This window comes from Phalaenopsis equestris, unplaced genomic scaffold (genome assembly GCF_001263595.1).
Source record: "Phalaenopsis equestris unplaced genomic scaffold, ASM126359v1 Scaffold000099, whole genome shotgun sequence".
Lineage (NCBI taxonomy): Eukaryota > Viridiplantae > Streptophyta > Magnoliopsida > Asparagales > Orchidaceae > Phalaenopsis > Phalaenopsis equestris.
The window spans coordinates 378,019-398,482 of NW_018164541.1; the positions used below are offsets into that span (position 1 = coordinate 378,019).

General features: G+C 36.7%; 1 protein-coding gene across 1 annotated transcript; it reads right to left on the reverse strand.

Moving 5' to 3' along the window:
• Positions 1 to 441: 441 nt before the first annotated feature.
• Positions 442 to 20,464, reverse strand: LOC110020532 (transcription factor VOZ1). The gene is made up of 4 exons (XM_020718672.1): positions 19,994 to 20,464; positions 19,718 to 19,906; positions 1,738 to 2,221; positions 442 to 1,367 (listed from the first exon to the last, which is right to left on the reverse strand). Exons 1-4 carry the CDS (start codon positions 20,204 to 20,206, stop codon positions 808 to 810), a joined length of 1,446 nt encoding a protein of 481 aa, XP_020574331.1. The 5' UTR covers positions 20,207 to 20,464; the 3' UTR covers positions 442 to 807.

Consider the following 20,464-nt stretch of genomic DNA (forward strand, 5'->3'; position numbering starts at 1 on the left):
AGTTGGCATGTTGAGTTGCCATATTTTGAGTTCAAACTCTCGAACACAATTCATACACTACAGCGAATGACATCACATAAGACTGCAAGAAGCAACATAACATTATGTATATTTATACATTTTTATACCTTGTCAAATCTTATAGCAAGTCAAAAAAAAATAGTGAAAGATCAATAGAACATACCACCAAAATCCTACATATTTACATATCGAACATCTATATATATATATATACATTCATACCAACTAAATCTTTTGTATCACATAAAAATAAAAGTATATTAACTTTTGAAATGTGAAATACACCTTTGCATGCGAAGACGATGTGGCATATATGTAAAAAAAAATAGAAGTTTAGGTGTCATGTACATAAACACATAGGAATTTAGTGGCATGCATGCATGCAAATTTTCCAAAAAGTAAATCAAATACAAGATGCTCCTCAACCAAGTTAGTGACATTCATCATACAAAATATACAATGGCAAAAAACAAAACATAAACATAGAGCGTTCACATATTGTGCAAGGGATGGGTACACATTACACCATACTAACAATACTGTACACGACTAATCATTTGAAATGTTTGATTCATACCAACACTAATAAAATAACCAATGCTACTCCCACCACAATAAAGCCAACGACACCGCCCCCACACAGCACAAATCAAAAAACAGAAGGCCATTTTGGAGCTAAGGGTATTAACTATGGTGTTAAGAGTAACATACATGACAAAAATATATGCCTCATAAAAGATTTTGAGCCGAACCTGAAGCAAAATCAGTCATCTCCAAAGTTCGCCCCTATTTCAAATTAGACCCATAGTAGTTATCATGATTAAAGCCCTCCATTGAATAAGCATATGGGAGATGAGGTCCATAGATAGGACTCCCATTTATGGTAGGAATTAGCTCGTTTTGAGCACATTCAGTGTTATCGTGGTTCGCTTTCGCCCGTCCCTTGCCATGCCGTTTCTTGTCCGAGCAATTTTTGGCGCTGAGCTTGCCCATTTGCTGCTGCAGGTCGACGAGCAAATCGACATTAGGCTTCGCCCTGCTGCTCTTCTTGTGATCGGTGAGCTTAAACTCGAGTCTGTATAGGGCGCACACGTCGCTGTTGCTTATCTCGTACTCGAAAAGATGCCACTCGAAATGGTTAGAAGGTTGTGGATCCATGTAATAGGATCTCTTCAAACCTCCAAATTCTTCCATCACCTGCTTCCTGGATTCATGCCAACCACGACCGCTGTAGTCTGGCAATGACCGCTGCTTTCTGTTCCCGCTTTCGAAAGCTCTTCTGGGCTTGTCAAAGAAGAGCCATTCTCTCAACGATTCACCCTCGAGAACGGAAAGATCGAATAACTCTGCAGATGAAGTCGGAAATTTTTTTAGCTAAGGAGTAGTAGGGATGTCGAAAAAGTATGTTGTTGTGTTCAACTCAATAATTAGCTTTAGTTTAGCTAGTTTTTATAAAGCTCATGTATTTAAAGAGTCAAATAGGAACAAGGCCTTTTTCATTGTTATGCGGTTTTAGAGTAGCCTGACTATAGATGTATATATTATGTATAATCATTTATGTTTATATTTGTATGAATATATATATATATATATATATATTGTGTGTGTGTGTGTGTGTAGCAATGCGTATAATCCATAAATTTGCAGAAAAAAAATAAAAATAAAGCCTACGTATAATGCATAAATTTGCAGAAAAAAAATAAAAATAAAGCCTACCAGGAGCATTCCAAGGAGACTTTATTGTAGCAGCCCCTTCACATTGCGGTATACCAACATCCTTGCCTTGAGCCTTCGCTGCGAGTGAAGCAAAAAGAGGACCATCCTTCAGATCAATGCCTCCGGGACGCAGCACCGGAATCATGCCAAGAAGGCCTTCGTTAAAAGCCAATGTTGCATGGAAGCTGCTGCAGTAGTCCTGACACCATTCTGATCCTTGAGTGGGCCGGGGACAATCCCAAAGCGCACATTTTTGCCTTAAAAAAGCTGCAGGAGGTGGACATATCATAGGTAGCATTTCTTGAAAATGTGGCAAAAGAGTAACTGCATCAATATACTGATTATTCTGCATGTCTTGATTCAGATTAAATTGCGGGTAGTCAACAGCAGAGGCCACTTGGCAATTGGATACAGCATCGGCCGTATCTATGGTGAGGTTGACTCTATATTGATTAGCGGTTACAAATTCATTTTGTAGCAGTTCCTGATGCACATGGTAATTCAGTAGCATGACAGAAATATGTAGTAGGCGTCTAGTAGAAAAACTTACAGAAGTTGCTCAGAACTAATGAATGAGAAATCATGAAGGCTGAAATTAATTATTTATAAGAAAAGATGGGAGATATTAAGTATCTAAACTTGCAGGCATGTACACATAGAAAAGATAAATGACATGATAGGTGCTTCTAGAACCTTAATATTACAATAATAAATTGGAAGATAAACATGCATACCACTCAATTCTTATGTATGTACATATGTAACACCTAAACTTCAATTTTAATGTGTATAACACTCATGCACAAAAAGGCGTGTTTCATTTCTTTTAAGTTAAAATAGTTCAAACTTTTATGTGAAATGAACGATTGAGGTGGTATACATGTAAAAAGTAAAGTTTAGGTGTTAGATACATAGATACATAAGAATTGGGTAGTATGTATATAGTATGTATAAGAATTGGGTAGTATGTATGTAAATGCCCCTAATAAATTTACAAACTTGAAAAAAAAAGGTTAAAAAGTTATTAACACAATAAGATAAGAGCATTGACAATCTAAAAACAGAACAGAAAGGACCTAATTCTTCGCAGACGCTATTGTGTAATAGAAAATTAGAAGCACCAGACAGCCAGAAAGTTTCTATTGAAGACTCGCTTGTTACAGACTAACTTTTACCAAGTCACCCATGCGGCTTTAGTGCTCTGCTTTAGCACTAAATCAACCTAATATCCCTCACAACACTTGGACTTGAAGCACAAAACACTCTAAGAAGAAGAGTAGAGACAGGAATTGGAGAAAGGAACACTTCACTAAGAAAGAACAATTACAACAATTGAAAGCTTGGAAACTTGGATGCTTTCTTAGGTGATTACAAATGAGGGGAGAAATTCTTATTTATAGCACTCTCCAAGCCCAAGGGAACATTCTAGAATACATTAGATTATTCTAGCTTCTAGAGAGTTCTACACTTCCTCTCTTATGTACATACGTAGTCTTACAGCTTTCAAGGTTACTCTTGAGTTTATCCTTGGAGCTTTTCCGTTTAGCATTCTCTGGAATGAGGTGGAATATTCTAGAGTCCCATGGATGTCTTCTATATTTTGGCCTTCTCTAAAACCTTCCATACCTTGAGGGGCTTGCCAATTTCTAGAAGATGGTGGAGCGTGACACAGTGGTCAATATGGAAAATTAGATGCCACAGATCCACAAATGAGGGGAGGGGCTCTTATTTATAGCCCCCTCCAAGCCCAAGGGAACATTCTAGAATACATTAGATTATTCTAGCTTGTAGAGAGTTCTACACTCCCTCTCTTATGTACATACATAGTCCTAGAGCTTTCAAGGTTACTCTTGAGTTTATCCTTGGAACTTTTCCACTTAGCATTCTCCGGAATGTGGTGGAATCTTCTAGAGTCCTATGGATGTCTATATTTTGGTCTTCTCTATGACCTTCCATCCCATGAGTGGCTTGCCAATTTCTACAATATGACGGAGCGTGGCACGCTGGTCAATATGAAAAATTAGATGCCACAGATCCATTGCTTATAAGAAAACAGCTCTCACAAATTCATATAAAAAAAAAGAATGAGCTAATAGATTACTTCCTTGGCATCAATCAAAGATCCATATATAATCAAATGGCACTGAAGACTATTTTTATATAATTTTTTATTTACCTTTTTTCTTTATGGATTTGTATATAAAAACCCATTGAAAGAACAAATAAACTAAATTTTTCTAGACATTTATTCTTTTACAATTTCCCTTCCTTTTGTCACATCCAATGATAAACCGTAACGAATGACAGTTGAAATTTGAATCATCTGATAGAAGAAAGAAAGTCGATATAGTAGTTCACAATTAGTGCTTGTTGGTTTCATTTAGAACATGGTTTTGAATATTAGTTATAACAAAATTGAACCAAGGTTTTTTAAAAGCTTTGGGCACCACCACTCCGAACTACAACAACTTATTGGGTTTCACCATAATATTTACAAAGGAAATGTAGCACTTTATAACACTCGGTTTAAATCCCGTTATAAAGCTAGCGTTACACTTACAGTGGAGACATCATTTGGAAAAGAGTTAAGTAGCGGTGGACAGAGAGGAGTCGGGCGAGTGCTTCACTGAGCAAAGGGAAATGGAGAGCAAGAAGGCCCAAACGAGCTTTTATGAGATTTGAAACTAAGCAAGAGGGAAACAGAAACTGAAAAGGGCCAGGTGAGTTGTCTAGGTTTTGAAACCGAGCAGGAGAGGGAGCATAGGAGCTTAAGGAAAGAGCAAGCTCGCAGTTGCATTCGATCCTGAGATAACGCATCTGAGTGGAGCTTTATGTCCATCATGACAAGAAGCTGAGGAAAGTGAGCGTCAAATGCGGACAAAGATGCTAGCAATTGACATGAGCACATCGAAACTGAGCAATGAGACACAAGCATTGCCTTTTGCACAAAGTAGAAGCCAAAGAGGGAGGAAGCGTAAGTGTGCAAAGATGCTAGCAATTGACATGAGCACATCGAAATTGAGCAATGAGACACAAGCATTGCCTCTTGCGCAAAGTAGAAGCCAAAGAGGGAGGAAGCGTAAGTGTGATAGTGATTCAAAACCGGCATTCGTTTGATCCTTCAAGGCCGATCAAACTTGGCCAGGTGAAGGCCGAGAGGCATTTTTTTTTAGTTTTAAACCTTATTATTACTTATTTTATGTATTTTGGACTTTTTCAAATATTAGTAATAAAATTTAAAAAATGATGTATAATTTAGAAACTTAAATTACATAAATTAATTTGATTAATAAATGAAATAATAATAATATTAAGATTATCTAGGTTAAAATTGATTAGATATAATATATATGTTAGGTATTACTTTGAAAGATTTAAATGTTAGTGATGATTCACTAAATTAAATAAATTAATAATTAGGATTCAATTTATTAAAAGCTAATCTTCATATTATATAAAATGATTAAAATTTTAAATTAAGTTTTATTAAGTAAATTGAGGAAATAAATATATTAAAAGTAAACTAATGCATTTATTGAAATTTGAAAGTAAAAAAGGTCAATTAAATAAATTATGTTATGCTTTATAAAAATTAGGAAAAAATATTAATAAAAGCAAATAAAAGTGTTAGAAAAAATATAAATTCTAAAGATATTAAAATTGAAGTAAAAATAAAATGTAAAATGAAAATTAGCATCATAGTTGAGAGTGATTTTTATCTGAGAAAGTGATTTTTATATGAATATTATACTAAATAGATAATTACATCATAGAAAAAATTTTAGTTAATTTATTTTAGAGATTTTACTCAAAATTTAAAATAAAAGCTTATATTATTGAAGGATGATCAACTTGTTTAGGAATTAGTACATGTAAGTTTTTGATTTCATGCAATATACTAAATCTTGGATATCTTTGATAATAGGTTTAGGTAGAGTCAAAGAGTTTGTAAGGTGTTTCAAACGTCAAAGCAATCCATTGAAGATCTATAGGTTTAGGTAGAGTCAAAGAGGTGTTTCAAACGTCAAAGCAATCCATTGAAGATCAAGATCTAAGATAATTTATTAGTAATTATGCTCCTCAATTGCAGTAATATTTCTTATTTTAAAATATATACTGATTTTAGTTTTTTGTAGTTTTAAGCTCTAAATCAATGAAATTCAACTACAACCGATTCTTCATATTGTCAGGTATGAAATATACATGTAAACATTTCTACATAAATAGTGGCACAATAATTATACTTATCATAGAATAACATTCATCTATTACATGACTTTTAAATCACGTTAGAATGGCATTTATTCACTGATAAATAATTATAAATATTTCATAAGAAAATAATGCAAGATATGATTAATGAAAATAATCTTATATATTAATCCTTGTATGTTCATGATAAGAAAGGAGTTCACCTCTTATGTCACTAGGAGGGGGAACTAATGCACCTGAACGCATAAGATGTATTTCTACCACCTTATACAATCATGAAATTTAGATCAGAAACTGTTGTGCCAACAGTAGAATATCGATCAAGGGTGAGCATTTATCCTTCTTCTTCAGACATTAGTAGACTTGTTTTATCCGCTGTGCTGACGGGATATGTATCGGCCAAGGTTATTTTAAATTATGTTTAGAAAATACTCTTACGACGAATGTACAACTTAAGATAAATAAGTGCACTAAAATTTAAAAGATAAAAGATTGATGCATATAAAAAATTTAGATTCCATTTATGAGTATATATATGACATTAATATTATCACATAATTTTCTATAACATAATAAGAAAGATCATCATGTATACTATATTTGTTTCATTGAATTACTATAATTTAGATAACTCATAATGTTGTTTTAATATTTTTAGGTAAAAGGAATAATAAATGAAAAAAATATTTATGAAAGACATAGCAACCTGAAATAAAATAAATTTAAATGTTTTAAGTTTTTTTTTTTTTTTTTTTTTTTTTTTTTTGCTCTTTCATAATTTTTGAATGATCAATTATAGTGATAGAAAATGAAAATGGAAAATTAATTTCAACGTCCGATCGTTCGTCCCCATCTTGGAAATTTCAAGCTTTGAGGCTATGTCTTGACACACTCAAAACTGTTCCATGTGAAACTATATCATAAAAGTCTTTTACCATGATGAAGGCAGGAATCTGAATCTTAACACGGGCAAATGAACATCCTAGAGTCCATGTGCACAACAAAGCAGTATTGTTCATGTTATATAGGGTAAGAAATTTGTTTGAATTAATAGCAATACATGTAGAATTTGATTTAAATCATGCCCTTCGTACCCCGTCTAGGAAATTTCAAGCTTTGAGGTTAGGTCGTAACACACTCAAAACTGTTCCTAGTGAAACTATACTATGAAAGTTTTTTACCATGATGAAGGCAGGAATCTGAATTTGAACACCGGCAAATGAACATCCTAGAGTCCATGTACACAACAAAGCAGTAGCGTTCATGTTGAATTAATAGCAATACATGTAGAATTTGATTTAAATCATGCCCTTCCTACCCCTTCTAGGAAATTTCAAGCTTTGAGGCTAGGTCATGACACACTCAAAACTGTTCCTAGTGAAACTATACTATAAAAGTCTTTTACCTTAATGAACATCCTAGAGTCCATTCCATCCATGTACACAACAAAGCAGTAGTGTTCATGTTATATGGGGTATGAAATTTATTTGAATTAATAGCAATACATGTAGAATTTGATTTAAATCATGCCCTTCCTAATCTATTTTACTTTATTTTGTTAGATAAATGCTTTAAAAAATTACATTATAGTTATCAAATTAATATAATATAATTAAACAACATCATAAAATTTAAAACAGCTAAAAGTATGTTAATATTATTAAGTTTATCAATACAATTACCTATAAACTATATGCCATATACACAATTTAAAAAATAAGTTAATGGGTAGAATACATGCCAGTTCTCTATCATTTAAGTTTATTTGTAAAGTTCAAGATAATTTCAAACAGACATAACTTATTACTTTCCTTATAATGTATCATGTACAAAAATATAATTGTAGCTAGAAAAGACATGAAATTATCATGCCGACCCTCAAAACTTGGAGCCACATCATCACATTAACAAATAATTTTGCCTATTGAGCTGCATGAGTAACAAAATATAGGTTCACAAAAATTTTCCATAGCTTACAATTTATTTTTTATTATAAAATATAATAAAACTTCAGATTTTAAACTAGATTTTTTAAAATTTGAAATATTAGTAATATAAAATAATCAACATCAAAAGCAAAACTATATGCTAAAATTGTGAATCTGTGAAACCAACAAAACCAAGACTTTCACAAAGAGAATAAAATCGAAAGCAAAACAATATTTGAAAACCTTGATTTAGAGTTTCTACGATGAATAATATAATAAGTGAATACCTAGCAATATCCTACATATTCAGGACTTAAGCATAAAACATGCATTACGCCTAATGGAATTTTCATGTTTTTGTACAGTCTGTATCTAAATTTGATTGCCATTTACCACATGATGTCAGTGATGAGTGAATTAAATTACTTGAAAAGAAAATAAAATGTAAATGCAACTATGGATTATGTTTCCGACCATTCTTAGCATTGGTGTATTTTTAAGTAAATAAATCAAGTGCAAAAAAACAGGGTATTGATAAGGTTACATTTTATCACGTAGGTTTATACACAGTTGGTAAGTCCGACTTATCCCAATACTGTAGAACATTTCCATGTCCGGTTCAGAAGCATAACAAACTAAGTTAGATATCAAGATCATAAAAGCGCCAATAAACATCATTTTATAATTTTAAATTTTAAATGGCAGAACGACTACCGCCACAACCATCTTCATCATCAGCCTAATCCCAATTTTAGGATTAGTTTTACGAATCCTCATTCTACATTCCTTCAAGTTAAGTGTTACAAAGTTGTTAAATGTAAGAACAAAGTTCACCTAGACTCATGGGGGAGGTGATACTATAGGTTCTTGCGACAAGGACCAAGATTTCTACAGTAACAAATGTTGAAAATGAAGATGAAAAGTTCAACAAAAGAATAAAGATGAAGGAAAAAAAATCCAGGGATAGATAATAATGCATGAATGATAATAAAGATAAATTATACTTAATGAAGGCACATATATCCGAAAACATCACAGCAGGTAAAAAATGCATTAGTTATTCCCTTGGAGTTCCAAAAACAACCTAAGCCATCCAAATCACAATTCTAAACTTTATTTTCATCGTCCATTCTTTCTTCAATGCTCATAAAATCTAACATCCAAAAAAAAAGTACATTGATCTGTAGTCAATAGAGTGACCTTTTGCACCAAAAAGTCAATTTACATCTTATCCTTTAACTCCTTCCCTCAATCTTAAGTTCCATCATCATCTGATCCTCCCTGCCTTCTACTCTTTATCTTTATATGTTGATATGTAATCAATAGAGATCAATAATAAAGTGATCCTTGGCACAAAAGAAGCGGAGCGAACAGAGTAAGCCGCAAAGGCGGCCCGGTTTGGGTGACGGGAAGAAGCGGAGTGAACAGGAGGAGCCGCAAAAGAAGGAAAGAAAATGGTGGGGTCCACTGTGGCCGTAATCACCTGTGCAAGGAGGAGAAATTAGAGGAGTTTGGAGAGTAAGCCAGGAAGGAAAGTTTTGAAAGACTGAAAGGGGATTCTAATAGGGGAAAAACTGAGGGTTTACTTTCTTTATGCATGTTTTTGTTTGGTTGTTGTTTTCTTTCTTTGTGTGGTGTTCCTAGTGACATCTAAGGTGTGGGAGAGACGAACTACCTCTCGAAAAATAGATCAACCTTGTATCTTACTTGTTTTCTTTTGATTGTAGTAAGAGCAGCCCTTGTTTGCATTTTTCCACCTATCTATTGTCATTCCGTTGTGGTTTGTTCGTTGATTTTGGTTCCGAGGCATATCAAATTGGTATCAGAGCCTAGATCTTGGTGGCCGAGGCATATCAAATTGGTATCAGATCCTAGATCTTGGTGGGATGGCAGCAAATAAAGTTTATGTACTAGAAGGAGAGGTAGATTGTTGTAAGAGCAGCCCTTGTTTGCATTTTTCCACCTATCTATTTCCATTTCGGCATGGTTTGTTCGCTGATTTGGGTTCCGAGGCGCATCAAATTGGTATCAAAGCATAGATCTTGGTGGGATGGCAAGAAAGAAAATTGATGTGCTGGAAGGAGAGGTAGATCAAATCCGATCGGGAATGAAAGAAAGGGTTGCTACCATGGAGGACAGATTTTCTTCGATTGAAAGTCAAATGAATGATGGATTTGAAGGCACGGGAGAAATACGGGAAATGATGAAAAAACTCATGGAAATGCTATATAAGGACGCATTGACCGCTCCAGCAGCAAACCCTAACCAAGGCTTGATGAGGGAATCCTTGACCAGGTCAAAAAAGAAGGAGATCGAGCGAGAAGACAACAAAGAAGACATTATCAACCTACAAGAGCGTCCCCCTAGGACTCCGAGAGGAGGAAGAGTGGAGAAGCCCAATAGAGGGGGTGGGCCGAAAATTGGAGAAGGGTTGTTGGAAGGGGCACGGAAGAGTATGATGGATGAAGAAGGGAATCGGGAGTGGTATATGCCTATGACTGCAGGAGGGAGTTTCACCCTAAATACATGGGGGGAAATTACGGAGAGAGAGAGAGAGACGGAGAGAGAGAGAGAGAGAGTTGGGGTAGAGATGCAAGGGTCAGAAAACTGAAGATGCGTATCTTTGAAGGGGAAGATGCACATGGATTGGTGTATCTGGTGGAGCGATATTTTGCAATTAATGGGCTAACTGAGAAAGAGAAGCTCATGGCAGCGGGACTATGTTTGGAGGGAAATGATTTAGCATGATTTCAGTAGATTGATGCATGATATACAATGCACTCATGAGAGGAGTTTAAGGATTACTTGTTGGAGTGTTTCCGAGATATTTGAGAAGGAGACCTACACGAGCAATTTTATGTTCTAACTCAAGTGGGGGCGGTTATAGAATACAGGGAGAAGTTTAAGCTCTTGTCAGGGAGCTTGAGGGGGATTTCTGCAGCAGAACTGGAATGGAACTTCTCGAAAGGCCTAAAATCTAACATAAAAGCAGTCATCCACCCCTTGAGACCACGAGGATTGAGAAAAAAGATGGAGCTCGCCCAGATGATGGAAGATAAGAAACAAATGAAGGCCAACAAAGACAACAGCACCGGAGGATTCTACAAGAGGATCGTGACAACCACGACAACGAGAATCCAGAAGGTGTCATTTCAGAAAGAGACGTTGAAGGAGAAGAGTACGGGACCCGACCCGAGAGTAATTTCAAACACCTCACAAATATAGAAGTGCATGACAAAAGAGTCAAAGGATTGTGTTACTGTTGCGATGAGAAATACACCTCAAGGTGTCGTTGCAAGAAGCACACCCTTCAGGTTCCTTTAATTCAGAATGAGGATATAGAGAATGAGGAATCAGAAGAGAAAACAACGGATGAGGAGCATCTGCATTTGGATGTGACGGAGGTGTCCCTAAATTAGGTAGTGGGATTTACTCCAAATCACACTATGAAGGTGGGAGTGGATCGGGGAACAGCCAATTGTGGTATTGGTGGATAGCGAGGGGCACACATAACTATCTCAAATCAGGTTGTAGAAAATCTAAGGTTGACAGGGAGCTTCGACGTCATAATGGGGCGAGGAATATGGAGAAAAGTTAGGGAATTTGCAAGGGGTTGGTTCTGACATCATCTCGCCTACAGGTGGTGGAAAACTTCCTTCCTTAAGATTTGGGCAGCACAAATGTGATTTTAGGGATGAAGTAGCTACAAACATTGGGAGAGATGAAAGTGAATTGGAAGCCTTGACGATAGAGTTCCAAGTAAAGGGTAGGAAGGTGCTGCTGAGAGGAGCTGTTAGCTTATGCAAAACCATGGTGTCGCTCAAAACCACAATCAAGTCGATTCCGGGAGCAGGACCAGGTACTTGGTGGAGTTGCAGAGCCTTGAGGAGATTCAAGATTCAGTGTTGGTAAAATTTTCGAAAGGAGTCCAACAGCTCCGACAACAATTTACGAATGTCTTTCAGCAGCCAAGCGAGCTACCTCCTTCAAGTGAGCACGAGCACGCTATTACATTGAAGGGGGGTATTTCTCCCATCAGCGTCAGATTATATAGGAACCCCCAGATTTAGAAGAATGAGATAGAGAAGTTGATCCAAGAGATGCTTAAGGCTGGGATTATCAGGACTCGTGCGAGCACTTTTTCCAGTCATGTCCTGTTGGTAAAGAAAAAGGATAGTAGTTGGAGATTCTGTGTAGACTACCAGACTTTGAACAAGAAAACGGTGTTAGAAAAGTTTCATATTCCTATGAATGATGAGTAACAATATGAGCTTTATGGGGCAGTTATTTTCTCAAAAATTGATATGAAGTCAGGGTACTATCAGATCTGGATGAATCGGCAGATGTGCACAAGACATCATTTAGGACACATGAAGGAGATTAAGAGTTCTTAGTGATGTCGTTTGGCCTCACCAACACCCCGTCGACATTTTCAATCTCTCATGACTAGGGTTTTATGATCTTTATCTTCAGAAATTTATCCTGGTTTTCTTTGATGATATTCTGATCTACAGTTTTATAGAAACAGAGCATGTAGGGCACCTGAGAACAGTCCTGAAGACGTTGAGGGAGCACCAATTGTATGCTAAATTGAAGAAATATTCTTTTATGCAATTACAGATAGAGTACCTAGAACATGTGGTGACCAGAACACGTGTATCAGTGAATCAGTCAAAGATTGAAGCTATGGTTGATTGGCCCTTACCAAGGAATTTGAAGTAGCGAGGATTCATGGTTCTCACCGGCTATTACCGGAAGCTAGTGAGAAGATATGGCACGATAGCATGGCCACTAACAGAGCTGTTGAAGAAAGATAATTTCAAATGGAGAGAAGCGGTAACACAAGCATTTGAACGGGTCATGACTAGCATACAGTATTAGCACTCCCAGATTTCAATAAACCCTTCATGGTAGAGATGGATGCATCAGGGTACGGATTGGGAGCAATGCTCATGCAGGATAAGTGGTCGGTTGTTGACTTCAGCCAGACCGAGGCTAAAGTCAATATATGAACGAGAATTAATAAAAATTGTCTTGGCCATTCAGCAGTGACGACCCTACTTGTTAGGACGACATTTCTTGATCAGGACAGATCAGAGGAGTTTAAAGTATCTTCTGGAGCAGTGGATGATGATTGAGAAGCATCAGATATGATTATCCAAGCTACTGAAGTAAGATTTCGAGATTCAGTACTGGCTAGGATTGGAACAAAAGACAGCTGACGCACTGCTGAGAAAGATGGAGGAACCTCAATGGACGGCCCTATCGATACCCTTAGTTTTGGATTGGGAGGCCTTGAGACAGGAGAGCATGAGAGATGAGGAACTGAGGAAAATAAGAGTTGAATTACTATAGGATCGAAACAACCATTCGGGATACGCATTGAGGGGACAGAAGCTGCACCACTAGGGGCGGTTCGTGCTACCCGAGTCGTCGGAGTATATCCTCAGATTATTATAAGAGTTCCATGGCAGTGCGATAAGGGGAAGGGGGGAGGCATTCAAGGGTGCAAAAGTCCTACAGTCGTATGGCAGCAGAGTTTTATTGAGTGGAGATGTGCAAAGAAGCGGACATGATGACAAAATGTGATGTGTGTCAGCGGCATAACTACTACAACCATTAGCATTGTCGGAGAAGGTTTAGGAAGAAGTGATGATTGATTTTATTGAGTGGTTGCCACAATCAGAAGGATTTATGGTGAATATGGTGGTTGTTAATCGCTTAAGTATGCACATTTCATTCCATTACGACATCCCTACACTGCTGTCTCAGTCGCGACGGTGTTTATTCGGGAAGTAGTACTTTTGCATGGGGTGACGGAATCAATTATATCAGATATGAACAAGGTGTTCCTCAGCCACTTCTGAAAAGAGTTATTTAGGTTGCAAGGGATAATCCTTAAAAGGAGCATCACATATCATTCCCAGACCGATGGACAGATGGAGGTGGTCAACAGGAGTGTGGAGACATAACTGTGTTGTTTTGCATCTGATACACCGAAGTTATGGGCTAAGCAGATTGCATGGGCCGAATATTTGTACAACACCGCAGCACAGATCTCACTTGATACATTATAGGCATATCACTACACTGATATCTAGCGTTGATCAGTACTTGGAGGAGAGAGGCAGGATACTAGCAGAGCACAAGGGGCATCTTCTGAGGGCTCAACAAATAATGAAGATGAAAGCGGATGGACACGGGAGAGGTGTAATTCAAACCAAGGGACATGGTCTATTTGAAGTTAAGGCCCTGCCAACAGAAGAAATTAGCCACGAGAAGAAGCGATAAATTGTCATCACGATAGTTTGGGTATTACGAGGTGATGGCACGCATCGAGGCAGTGGCCTACTGTTTGAAGTTACCACCATCGTCCGCACTACACCTGGTCTTCCATATATCACAACTGAGACATGCAATTGGAGATTATACACACTCACCTACACTACTGCCGACGCTGACATATAACTTAGAGGTGATTTTGGAGCTGTTATAAATCGAAGGCGTGCGCCTAGGAGTAGGGAGAGTGAAGGAAGTATTGGTCAAATGGAAGGGGCTGCCAGACTTAGAAGCAACATGGGAGCCTTATAAGATTCACAAGCAATTTCCATCCTTCTACCTTGAGGACAAGATATTTTTTTGGGAGGGGAGTAATGTTACACCCATATATGAGCTGGTCCCCTGGACCGGCTGGAGTTGTTATAACCGGCCCACAGGCAAGCCCGTCTGGGCGGCAGGAAGAAGTAAAGCGAACAAGGGGAGCCGCACAAGTGGCTCGGTTTGAGCGACGAGAAGAAGTGAGCGAACAAAAGGAGCTGCAGAAGAAGGAATGGAAAGGGTGGAGTCCACTAAGGCCATAATCACTTACGCTGGGAGGAGAAATTAGAGGAGTTTGGAGTGAAAGCCAGGAAAGAAAGTTTTTGAAAGGCAGGGAGGAAATTCTATTTGGGGAAAAACCTAGGGTTTATTTTCTTTATGCATGTTTTTGTTTGGTTGATGTTTTATTTCTTCTTGTGGTGTCACTAGCGACGTCTAGGGTATGAGAGAGACGATTTACCTCTCAAAAAGTAGATCAACCTTGTATCTTGCTTGTTTTGCTTTGATTGTTATAAGAGCGGCCCTTGTTCGTGTTTTTCCAACTATTTATTGTCGTTTCGTGGCGGTTTGTTCGTTGATTTTAGTTCTGAAATGTATAATTAACCTCATCAGACCCATTCATCATTGCCTTTAAAATGAAGATGGCGGCTCAAATAGCTATTGATGTCTCGATGAAACTTAAAGATTTTATTAAATAACCATTTTTTTCAAGAGTTTTATAACTCTTCCTATAGTATATTTATTAATAGAGTATAACCAATATAAAAAACATGAAGTGCCACTTGAATCAAACCAGCCGCTCATGGAGACCAAAATTCCAAAATTACACTACAACATTGAAATCAACCACAAAAAAAAAACTTTTCCATTGATTGGATGGAAAAATGGCCTTTCATTTTTTTTCTATAAAATTATGTACTGTAGGCTGACAATCCCAAATGTATAAAGCAGGAAAGTAAAAGATCTTTAATCATAATGCTAGCTACCTAAATTTGATTTTGTTTCAATACTGTAGACCTGGTATATTAGTCTAACATGACAGAGATGAATCTAACAATCGATGGACAACAGTTTTACATAAACAAAAATCCAACAATCTGTGAACAGCAGCTTTTCAATTATAGCAATACGTGGAGACTAGCTTTCTAATTATAATGTAAAATTAATGCTGCATTCCTGAATTAAAGACTGGTTCTTAGATTTATTTTTTTCTTACACAATTATTTCTCCACCTATTTATGCCTGACATTTTCTTAAAAGACTAAAATTAGTCAATAAATCTCCCCTTTCCTACTCTTCAACATTCTCATTCTAATTTTGATGATAGTATCATGGCCATTAAGATTCTACTCTCTGTGAGGCTAATGGATCCTTCAATATGGATTCTCTCCACTAAGTTGATAGAACTTTTGTCAATAATAACAAAAGTCAATCTTGGCTAGCAGACTGGTAAACAAATAAGCGAGATAACGAATAAGCAAGATATCCTCTAAGAAAAAAAAGACAGCGGCACTACCCTGAAAGAGCAAATGATTAAAAAGCTAACAAAGTCAATGCTAGAAATCAATCCCTGAAAGGAAAATTCATATCCACAACATAAAATATCCACAAGATAGATACCATAATGAAGAATTCTAAGGAAGCCAACAATAAAGACAAAACGCAACACCTCCCTCCTTTTTTATTTCGGCCAAAGAAATAGTAAACTGAAGACAATTAACTCGGTTGCTCAAAGGTAAATTATAATAAGCTCTCCTAATTGTAAACAAGCGACAAATTATTACTTGTATGGTAGACTCTAGCACACCAAATCATATCACTGGAGACAAAATATATTCCAAAATTACAACCCATACAATTACAATTCTAATATTAAAATGATTGATGGGCACTCTTAAAAGATAGTCCGAATATGTTTTGTCATTTTTAAAAGGTCTAGAACTTAATAATGTGCTTCTAGTGCCTAACATAGATTAAAAATTGGTATCAAACAGCAAACTCACTGGAAACAATAGTTAGGTTGGTAATTTCTCATTTAAACTTTATCACTCTCAGGATTAGAACTCAAGAAAAATGATTGGCAATGTGGATTCAGGACTTTTAACTTCAAAAAAATGATACATCAAATAAGATACTGGCTTAACAACTGGTTGAGTATCCATCAAAAACTCTAATTCAAATTCCAAACATACTTCAAATAATGATAATAACATTAGGCATTAGCACAATTGCCTAGAATATCAAAACTTGACTTAGAAAATTGAATTCTTTCTCTATTCATAAACAAAAATTCAAAAGACTTTAGTTTGAAATTTTTCATCTAGCAAAACGCACTTATAGTTCCCATCCCAATCAAACATACAAATCTTTCCAACATTTTACTTTAGCCCATAGTGATGTGCGGGAACCACATTGACTGGTCTTCCCCAAAGAAAATCCTTCTACCTAACCATAATATACAATTTTACAATTTAATCCTTCTCGAATGTAAACCATTAAAATAAAATAGCTCTCCAAGCATATCTATTTTAGGTGGACAAACGTTCACAGCTCATCTAAAAAATATAACCGCATTCCAAGACTCTTATCTATTTTAGGTGGACAAACGTTCACTGCTCATCTAAAAAATATAACCGCATTCCAAGACTCTTCAAAAGGTCACAATTTACTTTCTTAAACTGAATGTAATGAGAAAAAAGAAATACAGGCATACGGAAAGCAATTCTATGCATACTTCAATAAATACGATTATGACACTTAAAATAGAGAATTAATACTTGTCCAAGGCACAAACTGAAAGTAATTTTGATGAAAATAGAAATAGTTAGGGGAAGCCATAGGGTCATGCAAGTAGTATGACCAGTCAACACTTCCACTGAGAGAATGGGTTAGATGACATATCTATGCATTAGTTCAAAGCAAGCTTCGAAAAACCCAGCTTTTCATTGAAAACAATGAATGAAGCTTGGACAAATAAAGCTCCCTGGTACTCATAATACTTCTTTAACATCCATACAAGTCTACTTAATCATTTTTGTGGAGGATGATAACTTCTAAGAGAAGCTGTAGGACATAACGACCACAAGATTGAAAAAAGACAAAAAAAGGACATAAATCAGCATATTAGAACACAATAAAAATTATTTATCAGATCTAAGTTCGGATAATATATGAAAAAGATAGTTACGGTTAAAGTTTAGAATAAATCACCCAAGATGGTACAATGTCATAAAACCCATAACAGCATTAGAAATTGTCTGTTTCTGTCCTCCAAGATGAAATCAAAGTTGTAACAGGGCCAAAGCTATTATATCCAAACATCATCAATCTTCATTCTATCCCTCTTCCTTCATTCCAGATGAGATTTCATTCCTTCAACTTGCCCAAGCCTCCTTTACTTTGTCACACCGTATACATGGGCCGAGTATAGTATCAATCACTTTCCTAGATAAAGATTAATTTCGAGGATTGACAAGAAATGGACAATCGACAGTTTTGAGGGACATGCGACTAATGTCAAAGAAAGGTATAAGATATTTATCTTTATAATTTTTCTTTAATCACTCAATGTGGAGAAGTAAAACCCCTCACCTCACTTCCTGAAGCGGGAACAATACCACCTCAGCTACTGACCATTGCTTATAATTCCTTCAGAGAAAAGATCAGTTCAAACATGTGCTGCAGCACAGTTTTAACTCTTGGATATCAGCACTTTGACTAGAGAAGTCACATAAAATGAGCCTAGCTGGATAGTATAATTCATGAAACAACATGTCAATCCTTCAAATTTTTTAAACTCCATAATAATGCACTTTTGCCAAAATAGCCTTCAAATAGCGTCAAAATCAGGGTTCAACAGTAACCATGTCACCAAAGCAAAACTTGAAAAGCTTTTTCTAACAGAAAATCAACAAAAACTCAGCAACAAACTATTATCAAACACAGTCAATTATTTGTAGAGTGAAGAATACTCATCACAACTATACACACATGATAAAAATGGACTTGTCTGGCATCAACTTTATTTGATGTATCACATTAAGCTTTTTCAATATTAGAGAGAAACAATAAAGCACTTGACTAATTTTATCTAATGGCTGCTACCAAAAGGTTTTAGATTTAGGAAAGTACTCAGAGACAAATCAAAACAAGTACTTCCCATTTGCATCTAATACAACTAAAAAATCAAGTCAACTGCCATGGTTCAGTACCTAATGATTCAATCCGAACCTTGCATTCTCCTTCAGTCTTTCCCTGACTCAAATATGTATTAGCTTTTTTTCTTTTTCCCAACAATTTTCTATATGGTTGAATCATTTGTTTCATCATTCCTTAAACCTTTAAGGATGAAAAGTTTGTAAAATATGTCAGCCAGCTTTTCTTAATATTCAAGTAAAGAAAAAAGTCCATAGATATCAATCCAATCAATGAAGCAGATGGAAAAAGGATGCCTGCGGGCGCATGAAATATATATATATATATATATATATATACAATGAAAATGTATGAGAAATTGTAAAACAATATAGAGAGTTTTTTGCTTTCAAGAGAAAAGATTAACATGAGTGCAATTTTTTTAGGATAGTCAAACTTTATGAGTTCAAAAAGCTTAGAATGCCTTCTTGTGGTCTCATCTGATAATTTGACATGCCATTTAAGTTTGATACAGCCAATAGCTTAATGATTCTCTAACGTGACATGAGTGATCTTCCAAAGTTTATGCAGAATAATGGTGTACTATAAAAGAAAAAAAAATGCATGAGTAAATTTAGCAACTTGAAATAAGGGTGTCAAGTAAGAGAGAAGCCACAGCAGGGATGATAAGCACAATCATATCTCCAAATAAGTAGTCGAGTGCCTTAAAACTTGGATATCAATATTCATCTTTTATACACACAAAACCAAATCCACAAATAATGCCAAAAAAAAGTAAACTTTGCTAACAAAATTGACATTGAGCTCAACCATCCAGTAGAATCCAATTTAATCAAGCAGGTTGGATGCAATCAAGGCACGTTTTATGCACTCGCATTTTATGCAAGCAAATCTATATTAAATTAAGACGAAATCAGCATCATGAATTGCCATAGCCCGATGCCTGACCCTAAAACAAGTAAAAGGATTTTCTCTCCCCCGATAACAAATTAATGTCACAAGTCCGCATTACTTGCATTCAAAGCGTAACACACAGATTTCAATGAATGAAAACAAGAGAAAGAAGAAAAATGGGCTGAGAAGTCGACCTCCTGAAACGCGGCAGATCGTGCACCCTGACCACTGCCTACAAAAGCCTCAGGCGTATCCACGGGCTCTGGCTTCAAGTTAGTCGGTGGCAGCTCCGCAAACTTGCTCGTAGCATCATCCTCCTCCTCGCCAAGCTGCAGCAAGCGGCGGATCTCCGATGAAAGATCGGATGAGACCCGGCTGTATCCCTGGACCAAATTAATTAGATACATCAAAAACACAACATAACCTAAATAGGATTCGTGGTAAAGAACGGAAAAATCAGGGTTCCTCACGAGAAGGGAGTTAGCAGGTGAGGCTTCATTGAGCTCGGCCTTCCACTCGCGCAGCATCAGGTTGACCTGCTCCTCGAGCACAGCGACGTCGCCGACGCGGCTCTCTCGGCGAGCGGATTGGAGATCGGAGAACATCCCTTGCAGGTCATCGACGCGGTTCTTCGCCTTGTCCTTGAACATCTGGTGCGACGCCGACCTGCAGTCCTTCCCCATCCTCCCACTTCGCTTCCCCGATCTAGTCGAAGAGGGAGAGTGGTCACGGATTTAGATGTCGTGGAAGGGGATCGGTTCAAACCCTAGAGGAATACAGGGAAGGAGATAGTTGAAACTCGGATAATGGCGAATAAATCTTCCGGTAACTTTTCCGCACGCCGCTGCAGCGGCGTATTCTTATCTCGGTGGTTTCCGCGAAACACGTCTCCCCTCTCAGAGAAAAAGAAGAGAAGAACCCAAAAAAAGTGTAAAAGGTGG

What these genes read in the sequence shown, in the direction of transcription:
- LOC110020532 (XM_020718672.1), bottom strand. Translation starts at nt 20,206, where the DNA reads ATGGGGAAGGACTGCAGGTCGGCGTCGCACCAGATGTTCAAGGACAAG. An exon ending in CACCTGCTAACTCCCTTCTC is followed by an intron (nt 19,907 to 19,993) that starts GTGAGGAACCCT and finishes AATTTGGTCCAG; the next exon opens with GGATACAGCCGGGTCTCATC. An exon ending in GATCTGCCGCGTTTCAGGAG is followed by an intron (nt 2,222 to 19,717) that starts GTCGACTTCTCA and finishes CATGTGCATCAG; the next exon opens with GAACTGCTACAAAATGAATT.